Here is a 19779-nt window from a genome sequence, read left to right as displayed (position 1 = left end):
CACATCGATTAATCGATATAATGCTCTACGATTTGTTGGCATCGATGCTAAACGTAAACATCGATCTATATCGCCCGTTTTTGACCTCGGACATTAGACGCGACTTTATTTTGAAATCCAGTTCATTGTTGCTTGCTTCCTCTTTCCGGGAGCAGTGCGCGGCGTGTTGTGTTGTGAGCAGAGCAGGCACGTGAAAGGGGAGCCGACAACTACGTGGCTCCTGGGCTGGTGCTATGGCTAGTGTCCAAGAAGACGAGGAAATTCGCTCCCCTTTGGGCTTCAAGTCATATTGAACAGTTCAAAGAGTAGACACCGTGTAATGTTAAAATTCTATATAAAGAGTTATAAATTAAGTTATTTTTGTTTTATAGAAGAGTTAAATAACAACATACATATTTTATTTATGTATAGTTCTCTGGTATTGCAAGAGAATGTTGTTTTTTTTGCATTTGGATAGAACATATGGTCAAGGTGTAATGTTTACTACATTCATTATAAAGAACTTATTTTTGTTTTGTAATTAAATAGTTCAGTAATGCACTTTAAAGTTAATGGTATTACAAAAAAGAAAGAATATTCATTTTTCTTTACTTCTATGAGAAAAAATATAGGAATTTGATAAAGTTCAGTGTTAAAATAAGCACTTTGTATACTACAATACTCTTGTAATTTCCTAAATAAAGAGTTTGCAGTACCTTGTTGATTTTGCGTATGAATTGTTATAAATCAGGATATTGTTCTATATCGATTGTAGAGCACTATATCGTGATGTATCGTGAATGAATCACAGCAGGCTTTAAGATATCGGCAAATATCGTATCGTGGTTCTTTGTATCGATATGATATCGTATCGTAACAAAACCCGCGATTTACACCCCTAGTAATTACTATTCATTTTGGAAGATAAGAGTCACCTGTTATGATTGATTGATTGATTGATTGATTGTTTTTAGGCTCAGTGACACACAGGAATGCCTGGAAAGCTCACTCATTGAGAAGGAAAGCACTTTAGCCAAGACATCAGAAAAACTGGAGCTCATCAACAGCCTCAAAGAATCTTTGAGTGAAAAAGGAATTCAGTGCAAAGAGATGTCTGACAAACTCCTTCAGACTGAGCAAGCTGTAAGGTTTTGGATTTTTTTCAGCTAAAGCTGGGCATATGCACTGTGCAAATCAAATTTCTTTCCAGCACAAGACCAACCCATCCATCAATTAAGGCCATTTTATACGTAAATCATTCAAACAAATGAATTTCTTCAGTGATTATCTGGCTAAGAATTGACCCTGCCACACAAGCACACATGCAAACACACACATAAAGGTTAAGAATAAAACCTTAAGGAGTTTATAATCCCGAGAGTGAGTACAGAGCATCTTGGTGAGAAAACATCTCAAGAAATTATCATTTTCAAAGTTTTGAAAACAGATTTGGCTGCGTTGACAAAGCTGGGTCTTCCAGAGGTGTCCATAATATCAGATGATATAAAAAAAAAACTAAAGAGCATTGCTCTGTGATGCACAAGGTAGTGCTGACAACTCATTGAGGTAATTGCCGAAGCTAACATTTACAACTCTATTTGAGTTGGAGGGCTTCAAACCCCTTTTCACTGATGTGGTGACATCACACTAGCCATTCAGATGACTTAGATTTAGACTAAAATGATGAAAACATGAAAAATCATACCTTTGAACATTGAAGCAACACAAAGATGGAACATATTCATTCATTCATTCATTTTTCAAATTGCTCATCCTTACGAGAGTCACGGGTCCCAAGTGTTTGTATCTATCCCAAGTGTTTGTGAAGATTCATACCGTCTTTTTCAAGTTGACTATATTAAACAGTTCTTTTAGTCAGGGAAGGTTTTTACCTACCGTATTGTCCGCACTATTAGGCGCACTTAAAAACTTACATTTTACTCAAAAAAACACAGTGCGCCTTATAATGCAGAGCGCCTTATATATGGATCAATTGATGAATTCGTTGATCCATACTGGTTGTACAGAGTGTTCTGCCAAAATGTTTCAGTACGTTTTAGTACGACTAGTAAATTACAAGGTCGCATCGCTTCCCAACATTACGGCAACTGTGGTCAGGGGGCGTCACCGAATAGCTGTTGTACCCGCGAGGCTATTTCATTTCAAAATAGGCTGCTCCGTTAATGTTTCGAGTAAATTTACGGATTGATATGGAAGGGAAACATAGGTAAGCAGTACCAATGTGTTAGATCAAACTTTAGTCAGTTCCGATCATTTTATAGGAGATCGTTTGAGAAACGCGATTGTTTACACTTTGCTGAGGCTCATGGGGGTCTGCGAGCTGAGGCTCATGGGAGTTTGCGGGTGGCTAATGCTATAATAATAGCTGCTATACGCACAAGGCTATTTCATGTCAAAATAGGCTGCTCTGTTAATGTTTCGAGTAAATTTACGGATCGATATGGAAGGGAAACATAGGTAAGCAGTACCAGTGTTAGATCGAACTTTAGTCAGTTCTGATCATTTTATAGGAGATTGTTTGAGAAACGCGATTGTTTACAGAGGGCTTATTGGTTATTGGCTAGTGGATGCATACCGCAACCCTAGTCAACCTCAGTTTGTTGCAGTATAGCTTCTATTTTATGCGCCTTTTAATCCGGTGCGCCCTATATATGAAATAATTTCTAAAATAAAAAATTCAATGAGGGTGCGCCTTATAATCCAGTGCGCCTTTTGGTGCGAAAAATACGGTACTTTATATGTTTCGGTTACTTAGCTGTCAGGACCTTAATGCCGTCTGTGTAACTATGATGACAATTACAGGCATCTCTCATCTTTCAAGTGCGAGAACTTGCACAATTGGTGGCTGACTAAATACTACACTGCTCAAAAAAATTAAAGGAACACTTTGAAAACACATCAGATTTCAATGGTGAAAAAAAACAGTTGGATGTCTATACTTAGTATATGGACAGTTTAATGTCTCAGGAACAAAAGGATGCCACATCTTTTGATGGAAATAAAGGTTTTCAGCCTACAGACGGCTCAGTATATAGACACCCCAAAAATCAAAGTGAAAAAATGTGTCCGGCTCGTCCATTTTGCCTAAATTCAATTTCTGCAACTCAAAATTATTTTCAATATCTTGTGTGGCCCCCACGAGCTTGTATGCATGCTTGACAACGTCACGGCATGCTCCTAATGAGACGACGGATGGTGTCTTGTGGGATGTCCTCCCAGATCTGTCTAAGGGCATCAGCAAGCTCCTGTAAAGTCTGAGGAGCAACCTGGCGGCGTCTGATGGACCGAAACATTATGTCCCAGAGGTGTTCTATCGGGTTTAGATCAGGTGATCGTGAGGGCCATTCAATCGTGTCAATTCCTTCATCCTCCAGATACTCAAAGTCAAAGTCAGCTTTATTGTCAATCCCTTCATATGTCAAGACACACAAAGAAACCGAAATTCCGTTTCCTCTATCCCACGGTGACGAGACATACAAGCAGACGACACAAAATAAAAACAAGAAGGCACAAACAATAAATAATAAATAAAAAGTAACAATAAATAAAATGAGCGATGAATAAATAATAAACCAATAACACAATAAATAAGAGGAGCAAAAGCGAGCCAGTGTGCATACAGCAGACAGTAAGCATAGCGCAAAGAACAGGACGCTACGCAGAAAGGGGGAGCGAGTTCAGGATCCTAACAGCCTGGAGTATGAAGCTGTTGGAGAGTCTGGTGGTGCGGGAGCGCAGGCTCCTGTACCGCCTCCCAGAGGGCAGAAGATCAAACAAAGAGTGAGCGGGGCGACTCACATCACTCACAATCTTGGTCGCCTTGCGGGTGAGATGGGAGGTGTAAATGTCCTTCAAGGAGGGGAGAGAAGCACCAATAGTCTTACCAGCCGTTTTCACTATGCGTTGCAGGGCCTTCAAGTCGTAGTCAGTGCAGCTGCCACCCCAAACAGCAATACAGCTGGAGAGGACGCTCTCAATCGTGCCGCGGTAAAATGTAGTCATGACGGCCGGAGGAGCGCCCGCTCGCCTGAGTTTCCGAAGGAAGTACAGGCGGCGCTGGGCCTTCTTCGCCAGTGATGCGGTGTTGGTGGACCAGGAGAGATCCTCACTGATGTGCACCCCCAGGAACCTGGTGCTGCTCACTCTCTCCACCACAGCACCGTCGATGGTCAGCGGCAGGTGTTGGGCGTGACCCTTCCGGAAGTCAACAACAATCTCCTTGGTCTTGTCGACGTTCAGCAGGAGGTTGTTGTCCCTGCACCACGTGGCCAGAAGGTCAACCTCCAGCCTGTATTGTGTCTCGTCTCCCTGTCTGCATACTCTTGCCACATGAGGCCGGGCATTGTTGTGGATCAGGAGGAACCCAGGACCTACTGCACCAGCGTAGGGTCTGACCATGGGTGCAAGGATTTCATCCCGATACCTAATGGCAGTCAGACTGCCGTTCTCTAGCCTGTAGAGGTCTGTTCGTCCCTCCATGGAAATGCCTCCCCAGACCATCACTGACCCACCACTGAACCGGTCATGCTGAATGATGTTGCAGGCAGCATATCGCTCTCCTTGGCTTCTCCAGACCCTTTCACGTCTATCACAGGTGCTCAGGGTAAACCTGCTCTCATCTGTGAAAAGCACAGGGCGCCAGTGGCGGACTTGCCAATTCTGCTGTTCTATGGCAAATACCAATCGAGCTCCACGATGCTGAGCAATGAGCACAGGGCACACTACATGACGTCGTGACCTGAGGCCACCCTCGTGAAGTCTGTTTCTGACTGTTTGGGCAGAGACGTTCACACCAGTAGCCTGCTGGAGGTCATTCTGTAGGGCTCGGGCAGTGCTCAACCTGTTCCTCCTTGCACAAAGCAGCAGATATCGGTCCTGCTGATGGAATGAGGACCATCTACGGCCCTGTCCAGCTCTCCTAGAGTAACTGCCTGTCTCCTGGAATCTCCTCCATGCTCTGGAGATTGTACTGGGAGACACATCAAATCTTCTTGCAACAGCACGCATGAATGTGCCATCCTGGAAGAGTTGGACAATCTGCGCAACTTCAGGAGGGTTAAGAAATCGCCTCATGCTCCCAGTCGTGATAATGACTAGCTAAAGCCAACACTTGTGGAAAAACAGTTAAAAAAGATCAAGACGGAGGAACTTGAAATGGCCTCCACCTGCAAAACCAGTCCTGTTTTGGGGACCATCTCGTTGATTCCCCTCTAGTGCACCTGTTGTTAATTCCATCAACACCAATGCAGCTGAAACTGATTAACAACCCCTTCTGCCACGTACCTGACCAAAATCTTAACAGAAAATTCTAATTGAATTCATGCCATACCCTGATAAAAAACTGTTCCTTTAATTTTTTTGAGCAGTGTATTTTGCCCCACTGTATTAGTTGAAAGTTCGTCTAAAAATGTAGGTCTTGAGGCTGTTCTTAAACATAATAATAATAATAAATTATATTTATAACGCACTTTACATTCGGGGGAATCTCAAAGTGCTACATGGCAGATAAAAAACAAGAAAACAAAACAAGGACAAGTGTAAAACAACTGGACGACAACCAAGATATGAGAGAAATTACGGAAATGCTAAGGTAAAGAGGTGAGTTTTAAGTCCAGTTTTGAAAGAGTCAGTGGATTGGGGTGCTCTTAGGTGGTCGGGGAGGGAGTTCCACAGTGTAGGGGCTGTATGGCAGAAGGCCCGGTCGCCCATGGTGCGCAGCTTGGTTTTCGGAACGTGGAGAAGGTGTGAATTGGATGAGCGGAGGCTTCGGGTGGCAGGTTTTGGGGCAAGGAGTTCTTTGAGGTATGGGGGAGCATGTCCGAGGATACAATGGTGAGTGAGGAGGGCGATCTTATAATCAATTCGGAATTTGATGGGGAGCCAGTGCAGAGAACGGAGGATGGGTGTGATGTGATTGCTTTTCCGCACCCTCATCAGGATCCTAGCAGCGCTGTTTTGAATGTACTGAAGCCTCTGGAGGCTCTTGCTAGGGATCCCGATGAGGAGTGCGTTACAATAGTCTAGCCTTGAGGAGACAAAGGCGTGGACAAGTTTCTCAGCATCCGTCAGGGTAAGTGTGGGGCGGAGTTTGGAAATATTTCTGAGGTGGAAGAAGGAGGTTTTGCAGATGTGTTTTATGTGTGACTCAAGGTTGAGTTGAGGGTCCAGTTTCACACCCAGGTTGGTGACAGTGGCTGAGAGGGGAATAGTGAGACCGGCGAATAAGATGCTTGTTATTGGGCAGGTATGGATCTGATGGGGAGTGCCAATTAACATGGCTTGGGTTTTGTCACTGTTAACTTGCAGGAAGCTGAGATTCATCCACGCCTTTATCTCCTCCAGACACAGGGAGAGGATGGATGAGGGAGATGGAGAAGGCTGGGTTATGGAGGGCGGGGGGTCAAGTTTGAGGTATAGCTGGGTGTCGTCCGCATAACAATGATATGAGATGCCGAACTTCCTGATTATATTGCCGAGGGGTAGTATGTAGAGCAGGGGTCACCAACTCCGGTCCTCAAGGGCGCCTATCCAGCCTGTTTTAGGTGCAGCCCTGCAACAACACACCTGATTCAAATGATCAGCTCATCAGCAAGCTCTATTAAGGCTGATAGCGATCCTGATTATTTGAATCAGGTGTGTTGCAGGGGGGATACATCTAAAACAGGCTGGATTGGCGCCCTTGAGGACCGGAGTTGGTGACCCCTGATGTAGAGAGTGAAGAGGGTAGGACCGAGTACAGATCCCTGGGGGACACCGGAGGTGACAGTGTGAGTGAACATAAACGTTCTCTGTAGCCCTGAGGTTCTCCGGCAGGCTGTTCAACACACACATTTTAAACCCCTATCCCACAGAGTGGTGGGCAATTGTTAGTGCTTGCAAATGTTGCCTTTGTCAGGTTTCGTTTCATTTCTCAAAGTTTTGCCATTTGGTCACCAGACATTAATTATACTGTACTTTTCTTCTTCCAAGGGAATTTTGAACGTATTTAATATTTTCTTGCAACAAAAAAAACTACAAAAACTTTTGGCAAATATCTGGCAAATATTTTGTAAACATTTGTGATTGTGAACGTTCATTTTGCAACCTTCAGCAATTGTTCACCCCTCAGTGGGATAGCGGCAAAACGTCTGGTTGGGTATTGTTGGGTATCCTCAAAAGGTGACATGAGGTGTTTATGGCAATCCATTGGGTAAAATTAAGTCATTTAACTTAGCTGTTTCGTAACAGTGGTGCAGAAACAGAGAAGGGCTTGCTCATGACACATTTTCAATTTGGCAGATAAACTTTACGTGGTTCTTTAATTTCAAATTTCAAATCACACTCAAGTATTTGTTTAAAAGCAAATTCAAATTAAATTTTTCATAGTATGTCCCTTTTTAAACGACTTCTTATGACAATGTATGCCCAGCTTTAGGCAGTATTAGTGTTGTTGGCTTGATATTAATTAGTCTAATTCTCTTATTTCTTGTACTCAGCTTGAGAATGTTTCCAAGAAAAGCAGTAACTCAGAGAAGCTCTGCTCTGAGTTAAAAGCAGAAGTCACTGATGTCACACAGAGGCTGAGTGAGCTGAGAGACAAGGTGCGCTTCTCTCTAATCTATCTCTTTTTAGATATATTTAACCAATTTTGCCAAGTTTCCATTTCTCTTTTATTGGTGAAATAAAGTAGAAATTACCCAGTCTTACCTAAAAGTTTGATTTATTTGTTTATTTTGCAGAGTCAGAAGCAAGACATCATCATAGACACATTACAAACTGAGCTTGACCAAACGAATGAGGAATTAGACAAGTTAAACACGTCCCACCTGGAAGAAAGGGCCCAACTCATTCATGATCTTCAAAGTTGTGAACGGGAGATTGATAGTCTGAAAGATACTCTGTTGGAAAAAGACAAAGCACTCAACACCACCATGTTGGAGTATTCAGAACAGGTTACAGTTCTCAAAGAAGAGCTTCGACTCAAGGAAGAAAACTTGATTCAAGTAGAAAATACATTGACAAAAGCAGGTCGAGAGGTCACAGTTATTAGCGATTCGCAGACTGCAGATCAGCAATCGCTTAATAGCAAGATTACAGGGCTTGTTGAGAATCTAAAGGATGTTAGGATGGAATTAGACAAGGCCAAAGAAGAAAGCAAATCTAAAGTAGCAGGGATGGACCAACTAATCAAACAGGCCAAAGAGGATAAACAAACTATTCAGGACCTCCGATCTCAAACTCAGAAACAAACTGTGAGCCATCATGTCCAGCTTTCTGGATGTGAAACACTCATCTCTTCACTAAAAGAACAACTGGAATTAGCTAACCTAAGGCAACACGAGTCTGATGAACTCATGTTGCGGCTCAAGGAAATAAATGCTAACAATGAGAAAAATATTCTTCAAAAAGAAGAGATGTATGAAAATGAACTGAAAACTATAAAGGATGAAAAGAACAAACTTCTATCCCAAGTGGAAAAATTCAATCATGACATGGAACTGTTGTCCAAAGAATTAAAGGAACGAGCACAAAGTAAGGACAATGTTCAACAAGAGACGGAGAAATATAAGGATATCATAACATTGCTGGAAAACCAACTGAAGGCAAATGATGAACAGGCAAAGGATGAGCGACAGAGCTATAATGCAGAATTACAGGTCAGGGAATCTGAAAATAAGAAGTTGCGCAAAGAACTTGATAACAACATTGAAAATGTCTCAAAAATGAAGGATCTCTTAAAACACATGGAGACTGAGAAAGAACAGTTGCAAGAAAAGCTTATAAATCTCACTGAAAACCTTGAAGTACAGAATCTGAATGAAAACCAATTTAATGAAAAGATTACATCTGTCCTCGAACTTAACAACAATTTAAAGAGACAAGTACAAAACTTAACAAAGGGAAATGAAAGACTTGAATTAGAAGTAACTGAAAAGGTTGCGACAATTTCAGAAATCAAGTTCGAAAGAGATTCTTTGCATGCAAAGTTATCCACATTAGAATCACAATATTTCCAAAACAGCAGTATGATTCATGAATTAGAAAAAAATAAAGAAGATTTAATTTTACAAGCTACTGATTTAAAAAAAGATCTTGAACAACACACATTCTCAAACAATGAGGTTGTCCTGGCCAAAACAAAAGAATGTAGTAACCTCAACCGGTTACTCAGGGAAAAGGAGGACATCATCACACAACTGCAAGGGCAACTGCAGAGCCACATTTCTGAGGCAGATGAGTTGCGCGTTACCATAGAAAAGAACCACCAGGTTGCCTCTGATCTTCAAGCAGAACTGGAGGCCCGAAAAATTGATCAAATGCAACTTAAAGAAACATTGACTCTTCTTCAAGCACAAGATTGCAGTCTGAAGTCTGGGCTATTGGAGAAGGATTCAACTTTGAAGGAAAAACAGGAAGAGTGTCATGGTTTGCAGAGTGAGATTATTTTCCATAAGGAATCTGTACGTAAGCTCCAAGAGGAAGTTGAATCACTAAATACGGAACGCTCGCAGTTTTGCAAGGATCTTGAAGAAAAACAAATGATGATGAAAAGTATGGCACAGCACTGCCAAAAACACAAAGATGACTTTGATGATGCAAACAATAATATGAACGCTCTCAAAAACGAAATCAATGAAATGAAAGAAAAATCCAGAAAACTCAAAACAGAAGCAAACTCCAGGGAAACCGAGCTGAGAACCCTTAAAAGTAAAATGCACACAATCATGTCAGAAAGCCAACAACTTCATGCAGTTTTAAAATCCATAGAAAATGAACTTGACAAGAAAACACATATTATTTCAAACCTTGATACAGAACTCAAAGCCACTCTTGAGCAGAACTCCAGTTTTAGCATGAATGTAACTAGTCTAACCGAAGATAATGAACGACTACAAAAAGAGGTGTCAGAGAACAATGCATTGGCTTGTCAATTAAAAACCGAGATTAGTCTCCTCAGAAAACAGAAATCTGAATTTGAGGAACAAAACACAAATGATAAGAAGATAATCAATGATCTTCTGAATGAAAGAAATGATCTTATTGATTCCGTAAGTAACACAAAACAGGTCATCCAGGAAAGGGAAATCTCTAACAAAGTATGTTTGCTTGAGAAAACAAATGAATGTAATACCCTTTCAAAAACACTGAGTGAAAGGGAACAACAGATTCAAACATTGCAAGAGCAAGTAAATGACCTAAAAATTCAGATAAATCAGTTGAAACTCTCTATGGTTGAGAAAGAAGAAACCCTGTTAGAAAGAAAATCACTCTTAGAAGCCCAGCATATCCAACAACTGCAATTGCAGGACACCATCTCTATGCTTCAAGAACAGGGCTCCGTCCTAAAGACAGGGCTAATGGAGAAGGACACAATGCTTCAGCAAAAATCAGATGAATGTATTGTTCACCACAATGAAGTCATGCTCCAGAAGGACCTTGTGTTGCAAATGCAGTGTGAGGTTGAGTCAGTCAGGCAAGAAAGCTTAGAGACAAAGCAACAGTTAGAACAAAAGGACCACATGTTAAAAGACCTAACAAATGATTTTGAAAACCAGCAAGAAGAGCTCAATGAACGTACTCAATCCATGATCAAACTTGAGAGTCAGCTCGCAGCCATGAATAACAGCGTAGAAGAGATGCAGATTGAAATTACCAATCTCAAGGATTCTGTGGAGACGCTTACTTTTGAAAATTGTCAACTAAGACAAGAGAATGAACTGATGAAAGCTGAGGTAACTGATTTAAAAGATGCAATTCAAGCCCTAAATGATCAGAATGTAAGCTTGAAATCTGAGCTTCAGAAATCTTGTGTAGAGCTTTCCAAAGCACATGAAGAACTTGCACATCTAAAAAAAGCAGTTAATGAAAGTGAACTCCAGCTCAAAACTACACAGTCAGAAAAGGAACATCTTAATTTAACCATCCAAGATAAAGATGATTCCCTGAAAGAACTTGAAAGTAGGATATCTGAGCAGGAGGAGCAGTTGAAACTGAAAGATAATGAAATGTTTAGTTTGAAAGTCCAAGTTACAGACCTTGGAGATTCTGTCTGCAAATTTAGAGGTCAAATCCACAGTCTTACCTCAGAATCAACAACTTTAAAAAATATATTAGAGAAAAAAGAGCAGCCTAGTCTTGAAGATCAAAGAAATGTCACGCTTGTGAATGAAAATTTGAATGTTAGTCTTCAAGACAAAGAAAAAGAGTGTGAGATCTTAAAAGAAAAGCTTTCACACCTTGAAGAAGAGTCTTTTAAGATTAAGAGCATCCTCCAAATGCAGATAGTAGAAACAAAAAATCTTCAAAAAGCCTTGGAAGAACGAGACTTTCGTCTTATGGACCAGTCACAGTCTCTTCAAGGTTTACAGAGAACGGCCGATGAGTTCTTGCTTTTCAAAGGTCAGTTTGTCGAAAGCACAGAGTTAATGTCACAATTACAAAATCAAATACAGATACTGTCATCGGATGCTTCCAACCACAAAACATCAGCTGAAGAAAAACAAAGTGCCCTCATTAACCTGCAAGAAAAATATGCAGCCAATTTGGAGGATTTGCAGGATATGAGAAAGGAGCTGTCCCAAAGGACTGATGAAGTGTTGAGCCTAAAGACTTTATCAGATGAACACAACACAGCAAAGACCACCATAGAAACTTTGAGAAATGAGCTTTCCTTAATCCAAAATAAACTTGAGAAGACACAGAACCTGAATTCCAAGTTGTCAAAAGAAAAGGATGAAGCATTTGCCTCTCATCAAGCAAATGTCTCTCATTTGACTGTTGAAATTGAAAAACTAAGAGCTCAACATCTTCAAGTTGTGGGCCAAATGAATGCATTGACAGAGAACCTGGAACAGAGAGAAATGGCTTTACATGCAATTAACAATCAGTACACAGCCCAAGCCAAACATACATCTGATCTTATTTCTGAAATGCAGAAACTAGAACTGCAAAATAAGAAGCTGAATGAAGAGATTAGTTTGTCAAGAAAAGAGCACCACAGCGCCCTCACAGCTGTCAACAATGAAAATATACACTTAGTTGAGGATATTAGGAAACTTCTTGCAGAAAAGGAAGGGCTGGAGAAGCTACATCATCAAATTTGTGAATCCAAGGGGGACCCCAAGGTTCAGTTGGAGCAGCAGTCCAGCAGCATAAGTGAAAGCATCCAGCAAATGGTGTATGACAAGGAGAGCCTCCAAACCAAGGTTAGTGCTCAAGATGAGGAAATTTCTCAATTGAAAGATAGTATTCATAAGATGGACCAAATGCTGCAGGACACTGAAAAAGAGTGGCTGCTTGTCCTAGATAGAGAAAAACATGATAAGGCACTACTTGTAGAACAATTGAATCATGTTGAAAATGAAATTTCATCTAAAGATGTGAAGGTAAATGCTTTGAAACAGGACCTAGACAATTTGCAAGACAAACTGGCTGAAGCATTCTCCGCTATTAAAAAAGGTTCTGATCTTCTCAGTGCAAGAGAATTTGAGGCATCAACCTCTAGGATACAACTTGAAAAGGTCATGGCATTAGTCAAGGAAAAGGATAACGAGAACAAAACTTTGCAGCAGGCTCTTAAGGCTGTGGAACTTGAGTTAGAACAGCTTGTAGCAAAATTCAGTGGTGCTGACGCCATATCCGTCACTTCGCATGAGGACAAATCACATTTGCATCAAATGATAAAACAAGTTGAAGCCATTCTTTACTCTGAGGTAGATGCTTTGAAAAACAAGTTTGATACTACTATAGCAGATTTTCAAAAAATGCAAGCTGCCCTTGATGAAGAAAATAAGAGTAATTATGAAAAAAGTCAAGAAATGTTTGTTTTACAGAAGACAATAGAGAATTTACAAACTCAGCTGAAGACTGAGGAAGACAAATCGCCAGAAGCTTCTCTGAAACACTTGTCTTTACACGGGGAACTTAAAATAAAAGATGATCAAATCAACTCCATGACCATTCAGATAAGTCAGCAAAAAGAATTACTTATTGGGCTTAGTCAGCAGTTAAAAGAAAAGGATGCAACAATTTCCCAAGTCATGGAGTCTGCCTTAAATGAAAGAGTGAAACTTGGTGAGGAAAATGACCATTTATCAAAACAACTAGCGATTATACAACAAGATTACGACACATCCATTAAGCAGTATGAGGAGATTTTCCTCCAGCTAGAAGAACATAATTCATGTACCCTAAGGGAGAATGAAATTAAGAACTCAGAAAAACTTGAGCTGCTAAAACAAAACAGTGACCTAAAATGTGAGATAGCAAACATTTCTAAAGAAAAAGATACAGTGAAGAAAAAACTTCAAGTGTCTCTCATTATTCGAAAGGATCTGTTGAAAAAAAATGAAGAGTCTGAAAAAAAATGTGACGATCTTAACAATGATATTTCATGTTTACAAGACAAATTAGTGGAAACCACAACACAAGCTCAGTCTGCAGCAAAAGTGCTTGATGAAAGGATTTCTTTCCTTGAAAAGGAATGCTTTGGTAAAGAAAGGGAGATCCATTATCACAAAATGCAAACTGAAGAACTTGCTGAGCAACTTGAATCTGAAAAAAACTTTTTTCACTCGTCAGAAAGCAAAACAGAGAGTTGCTTGACAGAAATATTGCAACAACTCAATGAGAAATGTGTCCAAATCCAACATCTTCAGGCATGTGCTGCTGAGCAACAGAATAGTTTTGAACAAGAAAAGAGACTGATAGAATATGTGGAAGAGCATCAGAATAAAATCACAGGACATAAAAATCTGTCTAAAGACAAAGCTTTCCCCAATGATAATGCTGATGTGTTAGAGAACAAGCTTGCACAAATGAAGCAAGAAAAGGCACTGCTGCAAAAAAAGATCCAGGCTGCATTACTAGCACGTAAAGAGACTCTACAGAGAGCTCAAGAAAATGAGAAACAGTTAACCAAAGAATTAAATGAACTGAAAGATAACTATAAGGCACTCTTGAAGCAACACTGTCAGCAGCCAAATGAGCTCACTGCCATCCAGTTCAAATATAATGAGAGTCTTGGCGAACTGGAGCAACTCCAGAGAACCTCATTGTCTAATTTGGATGAATTAAAGATTTTAAGAGAGCTTGTTCAGGAGAAGGATGAAACTGTGCAAGATTTAAAGATTTTTCTGGCAGAGAGCGAGAGAGAGTGCCATTCAAAATTGCAAACCCAATTGGAAATTAAAGACAAGGCTCTCATCTTGATGGAGGAAAAATCAGAGACTCAGGCTTCTAATTCCCAACCTGACAGGATAATAGAGCAAGGTCAGCTGAAAACAAATAAAGTAAAGTTTCAAGATTCAATGGAAGAAAACAAGACTCATTTGGATCAAGTGTCAACCATCCAGAGAGTTTTGGCAGAGGCACAGCAACGGCTGTGTGAGAAGGAGTCCAGTTTGACGAGTATGCTTGAAAAACCACAGTTAGATTACACTGAAAAAGAAACAAATTTGGTATCGTTGAATATAGACAATGTAAATGCCTTGAGACTAATTGATGAACTCAAGATAGAGTTAGACACGCTCCATACTCAGCTGAACCAGTGCAAGCATGTCAAAGAGCTGATGTATGAAGAGATTGCTGAAGTGTCCATCAAGGAAGAACATGTAAATAAAGATGCAGTAAACACTGTTGACAGATGTGCTGAAGACTTAAAAACAGTTCCAAAACATGAAGATAAGTCTGCAATATCAGAAAAGGATGAGCTGATTGCTGCACTTCAACTACAATTGCAGCAGATAAGTAAAAACCATGACATTTCCACTATGAGCATGAAAAGGGAAATTGACCAACTTCATCAATCTCAAGAAGATTGTGGCAAAGTAAATAATCAGGATAATCATAATAAAATGACCCTACTAACTAAGAAACTTCAAGCAGCTTTAGTCTCAAGGAAAGAACTCATGAAGGAAAATGCATCATTGAAAGAACAAGTTGGAAATCTGTCATCAAAAATCAATGCCAAAGAAGTTGAATGCCTTGCCCTAGAATCCTCATTTTCAAGGCTAAAACAACAAAATGTAGTCCTTGAAATAGATATGAAATCTGTTAACACTGATAAAGAGAAGCTAAGCTCTGAAGTTGATCGTGTCCTTAATGACAATTGTAGTCTATCAGACGCATGTGAAAGCTTGAAGCAAACCATAGAGAATATCACACAGCACAAGCAAGCATTTTCCTGCCAGCTAGAATCTCTCAAAGACTCTCAGACGGAGGAGCTGACCAAATGGAAATCAAGGCATTCAGAACTTGAACAAGACTATGAGACCCTTTTACAAGCATATGAGAATGTTGGTACTGAAATGGACAAGATGAGACAACATTTGGAAGGAGCCAAAAGTGATAGACAGGAAGCCCTCCGAAAATTGCTCAAATGTGAGACTGAGATGGTATTTATGCACGGCCAAGCCAGACAAGTAGAGGAAGAACATGAAACACTTAAAGAAAAAATGCAGACTTTTTCAGAAGAGAAACAGCACATAATTGAAGAACTGCAGCAAGAAAATGACACCATTAAAAAAGAACTGGTCGAAATCATTGAAACCCACAGGATAGCAATATTTGAGCTGACTAACAAAAATCAGCACTGCGAGGCCAAAATTCAACAACTGAAGTCTTCACTGGAGGCTTGCAAAGATAATATTGCAGATATGCATGTTAAAAACAGAGAACTGACTGAAAAGCTAAATGGTAGTGATTCAAAACAGTGCATGGAATCAAAATCTCACGCAAAGAACGTGCAACTTAAACTTGATGAGACATTAAGTGAGAAAGATTTGTTGATTACCCAGATTGAGGCCCAGAACGCTGAATTTATGGCTCAACTTGAAAGCAATAAGGTTTTACTGAAAGAAAATAAATTTCTTTCTGAAAGACTTGAAAAAATACACAGTAGTCATGAAGTGCAGCTGCAAGTAAAAGAGGATGCCATTATTGAGCTTCAAGCCATGATGAATCAGCACATCCTAGAAACAATTAGTCTCAATGAGAAGGTTAAAATTTTAGAAGATGATAAGTGTCTTCTGCAAGAGGAGCTAGAAAATGTTCAAGAATCATCAGACAGAGTGAAAAATGAAAACGAGTACCTGGAAACTGTGGTCCTCAACAATTCTAAAAGAATTGATTCACTGTCTGAATCCATCAGTGCTTTGCAAGCTCAAAACATTCAGCTGTCTTCCCAGCTTGCAATTAGCAAAGAGGTGAATGACACACTTTGCCAAGAAAAACAGGATGGACATCTAAAATTAATCCAAGACTTTGAGGAAAAACTCAAGGCTGTGCAGCGAGAAAAGGAGGGGTCAAAAAACACCAATAAAGAACTGCAAGAGCTTCTAAAAGAAAAGCATCAGGAAATAAGTCAGTTGCAACAAAACTGCATTAAATATCAAGAGCACATTTTGCATTTAGAGAATTCTTTGAAAACCATGAAAAAAGTTGAAGAGCAAAACAAAGAAGGTGAAGCCAAGTCTCACATCCAGGAGGCCACAGTGAGAACTGGTACGCTTCAGGAAAGAGACCACCTTAAGCTAGATCGAGTAAATGTTCCATCTGAAGATTCGCTCACAGAGAAAACAAAATTAAAGGAAGCTACGGTTGAAAAACAGCTAAACTCATTTAAAAACAATGACGTTATTTTACAGAAACAAATGGATGATCTAAAGAATTTAGATATTAGCGACAGTCGAAGAGTTACTGAACTAAAGCGACAAATGGACTCTCAAGCTATGAAGATGAATAATCTAAAGCGAGCATTTGAGACTAATGAAGCAAAACTGTCTGCTTTATCATCCACTCCTCATGGGGCAAATGCTACAAAACTTTGGAATGATTTGTATCAGAATGCTTTGCAGGAGAAAGATAACCAGCTCATGGAACAAGGTTCTGCAATGAAAAAATTACTGGAGGATATGCGATTGTGTGAAAAAGAGGTGAATGAACTTAAAATAATTAATTCAAGACTGAAGAGTGCGCTTAATGGATATTCAGTTGCTTCTGCTTCTCATCAGAGGGAAATCTTGATTCTGAGTGCTAGCAATGCCGATCTCAATGAGACTGTCGAACCTTTGACTGTACAGTTAAATGAACTCAGTGCTCAAGTTAAAACAGTAGACCAAGATAGAAGTGTTCTTGAAATGCAGATTGCCAACAAAGATGAGATTTCTCATTTTCATCTTCATAACTTGACAGAAAAGATTAATGCTGAGTTGGACGCTGAGATGCTTGTTTTGAGGGCTGAGAATGACAAGGTGCAGGCTGAACTGGAGAACCAAAAAGGAATTTCCTTTCAACTGGAAAGCCTACTTCAAAGCAAAGATGCCGAGATCTCCTCTCTCTTGTCCTGTAGGGATGACCATATGTCAGGATATATTGAGCAACTTCAGGCTAATTGTCAGTCCCAAGAAGCTATCTATGAGGACAGGTTAAGAACTTTACAACACCAAAGGGAACAGGCTACTAAAGAATTCAGAGAACTTCAGGCCAAAGTCAGAAGTCTGCAAATTAGCTTGAACAGGTCAGGCCAGGAAAAAGAGCAAGTGTCAGCGAAGATGGAGGAAGTCAAGATGTCACTGGTGTCTGCACAGAGGGAAAAAGAACAATTGATGTCTGAATACAGAATACTCGAGGCAAAGAGTCATTTAGAACTTAAACATGTAGAGAACTCGATTGATAATGGTGGCACAACCAGAGGCCTTAAAGAAGAAATTAAGAAATTATTACATCAGATGGATGACCTAAATTCTGAGAACGCGATGCTCAGGGCCCAACTCATTCATTACAGAGAGGATTTGAACCAGGTTTTATCCTTAAAGGACAATCAGTTGAAAGTTTTGCTAAAAAAGCGGGAGGATGTTATACAAAATCTTGAAAACCAAAACACGACAGCTGAAAAACAGCACACAGAAGCTTTGTCAGAGCTCCAAAACAAAATAGAGATGAGTTGTACTTTGAAGGCAGATGTTTCTAAACTTGAAACACAGGTGGCAAAACTGCAAAATGATATAGCGAGTCAGAAGGATACAAATGAAGACAAAGTTATTGCTGATCTGCAGCGAACTGTGGCGGCTAAAACTGCTGAATGTATTGATCTTCAGCAAAAACTTCTCTCACAGGAAGCTCAAATTGCTGACATAACGAAACAAATGGACCTGCTTGAAAATGAAACTGACAAAAAACTAACACATTCAGATGATAAATACACTACTGAACTGGATGCCTCTGAACACGAAGTGGACCGAATGACGACTGAACGACAGAGGGCTGAGCAAAAGCTTGCAAAGGGTCTGCTGGAATCAAAGCAACAATTGTTGGAGGCCCAACGGCAAAATAAAGATCTAAAGGCTCAAAATGAGTCCCTTTGTAAAGCCATGGCTGCTTTGCAGAATGACCGTGACCAGCACGTTGAAGACTTCAAGGTCTTGCGAAGCAGGTATGATGGAGAGCTCAGAGACACTCGGGCAGCTCTGAACAAAGTTGAGCGCCATTTCCAGGATGCTACATCTGATGTAGCCATGTTTACCAAAGAAAGGGAGATCCTTGTTCACAAATTAAGAGCTTTGGAGAGCAAAGATACTCATGCAGAGCTGAACAAGTTGCTTGGCGAGCTAACGAAGGCTTTTTCAGAAAAGGAAAAACAACTGAAGCGGGTTATCCTGGAAAATTCCACCTATAGCAGACAACTGTCTGCTTTCTCCAAGTCCATTGCCAGTCTCCAAAATGATCGTGACAGGCTGGTTGATGAGTTGGCAGAAGCGACAAAAGTGGTTGAGTCCAGGCAAGAGTCAGGCCTAAACACTGTCAGGACAATGAGTGAGACAAAGTCAAAAGGAAGTACTTTCCATATTGAAAAGCATGGGGTGGTAAGTCATGTCATCAGCAGTGGTTTGATTTTGGCTGTGACTTGCACTTCAATGTTGCTACATTGTTTCCTTTTGCATAAGCACGTGAGGGTTGAGTCAAATTTGCTTTTTTCAACGTTCTATTGGTACTTCTTGCATGGTGTTAGGATGTGATGCACATCAGCTGCTGCCCATAATACATAGTGTTTGATGGGATTTGAAGATCCATTTTCACAACAAGCTGTTGGTCTACTATTGCTTCTCTTGCAGATGAAAGAGCTGCAGCCTCGACTGACACCTGAAAAAGAAGCCAGCAATTTGCCAAATGAAACTGCTCTTCAAAGGTAAAAGTAGACTTAATAGATGTGTCTGTTTGAAATGCTTGTGTTTAATGTGTGTTTGTAAAGAGGAATAACGCTATGCTGTCAAAACTTTTAAAATATGAATATCTTCATTATCTGATGCTTTTTTACTTTAAAAGTTTTGAGATAGGCGGCTCGGTGACGCACTGGTTAGCACGACCGCCTCACAGTTAGGAGGGTGAGGGTTCCATTCAACCTCCGGCCCTCCCTGTGTGGAGTTTGCATATTCTCCCCGGGCCCCCGTGGGTTTTTTCCGGGCACTCCGGTTTCCTCCCACATCCCAAGTACATGCTTGATAGGCTGATTGAGCACTCCAAATTGTCCCTAGGTGTGAGTGCGAGTGCGAATGCTTGTTTGTCTCAGTGTGCCTTGCGATTGGCCGGCAACCAGTTCAGGGTGTCCCCCGCCTACTGCTCGATGACTGCTGGCATAGGCCAGCATGCCCGCGACTTAATTCAAACTTAATTCTTATTCCACCAATGCAATAGTAATCAGAGTGCTGTGTTTTGAGCAGTGTTGGTACATACAAGATACTCTTGCAAAAAAAGGTTTAGTCCCCTTTAATATTAATAGTTTAATCGTAAACAGTTGTGGAT

General features: G+C 40.4%; 1 protein-coding gene across 6 annotated transcripts in view; it reads left to right on the top strand.

Annotated features, from left to right (window-relative positions):
- LOC119120426 (golgin subfamily B member 1-like) overlaps nucleotides 1–19779 on the top strand; it is a 47828-nt gene that overhangs the window by 21775 nt on the left and 6274 nt on the right. The window contains exons 3-7 of one of the 6 annotated variants that reach the window (XM_037247305.1): nucleotides 954–1122; nucleotides 7476–7580; nucleotides 7719–12607; nucleotides 12947–18842; nucleotides 19092–19165. In XM_037247305.1, the coding sequence (XP_037103200.1) occupies nucleotides 1090–1122; nucleotides 7476–7580; nucleotides 7719–12607; nucleotides 12947–18842; nucleotides 19092–19165 (10997 nt within the window). In that variant the 5' untranslated portion in view covers nucleotides 954–1089. Of the gene's footprint in view, nucleotides 1–953; nucleotides 1123–7475; nucleotides 7581–7718; nucleotides 18843–19091; nucleotides 19166–19779 lie in introns of those variants that run through there. The other 5 variants (XR_005097510.1, XM_037247304.1, XM_037247307.1 and 2 more) reach the window with 5 other exon arrangements.

Source organism: Syngnathus acus, chromosome 3, assembly GCF_901709675.1.
Source record: "Syngnathus acus chromosome 3, fSynAcu1.2, whole genome shotgun sequence".
NCBI classification, from domain to species: domain Eukaryota; kingdom Metazoa; phylum Chordata; class Actinopteri; order Syngnathiformes; family Syngnathidae; genus Syngnathus; species Syngnathus acus.
This window is presented reverse-complemented; position numbering and strand designations above follow the sequence as displayed.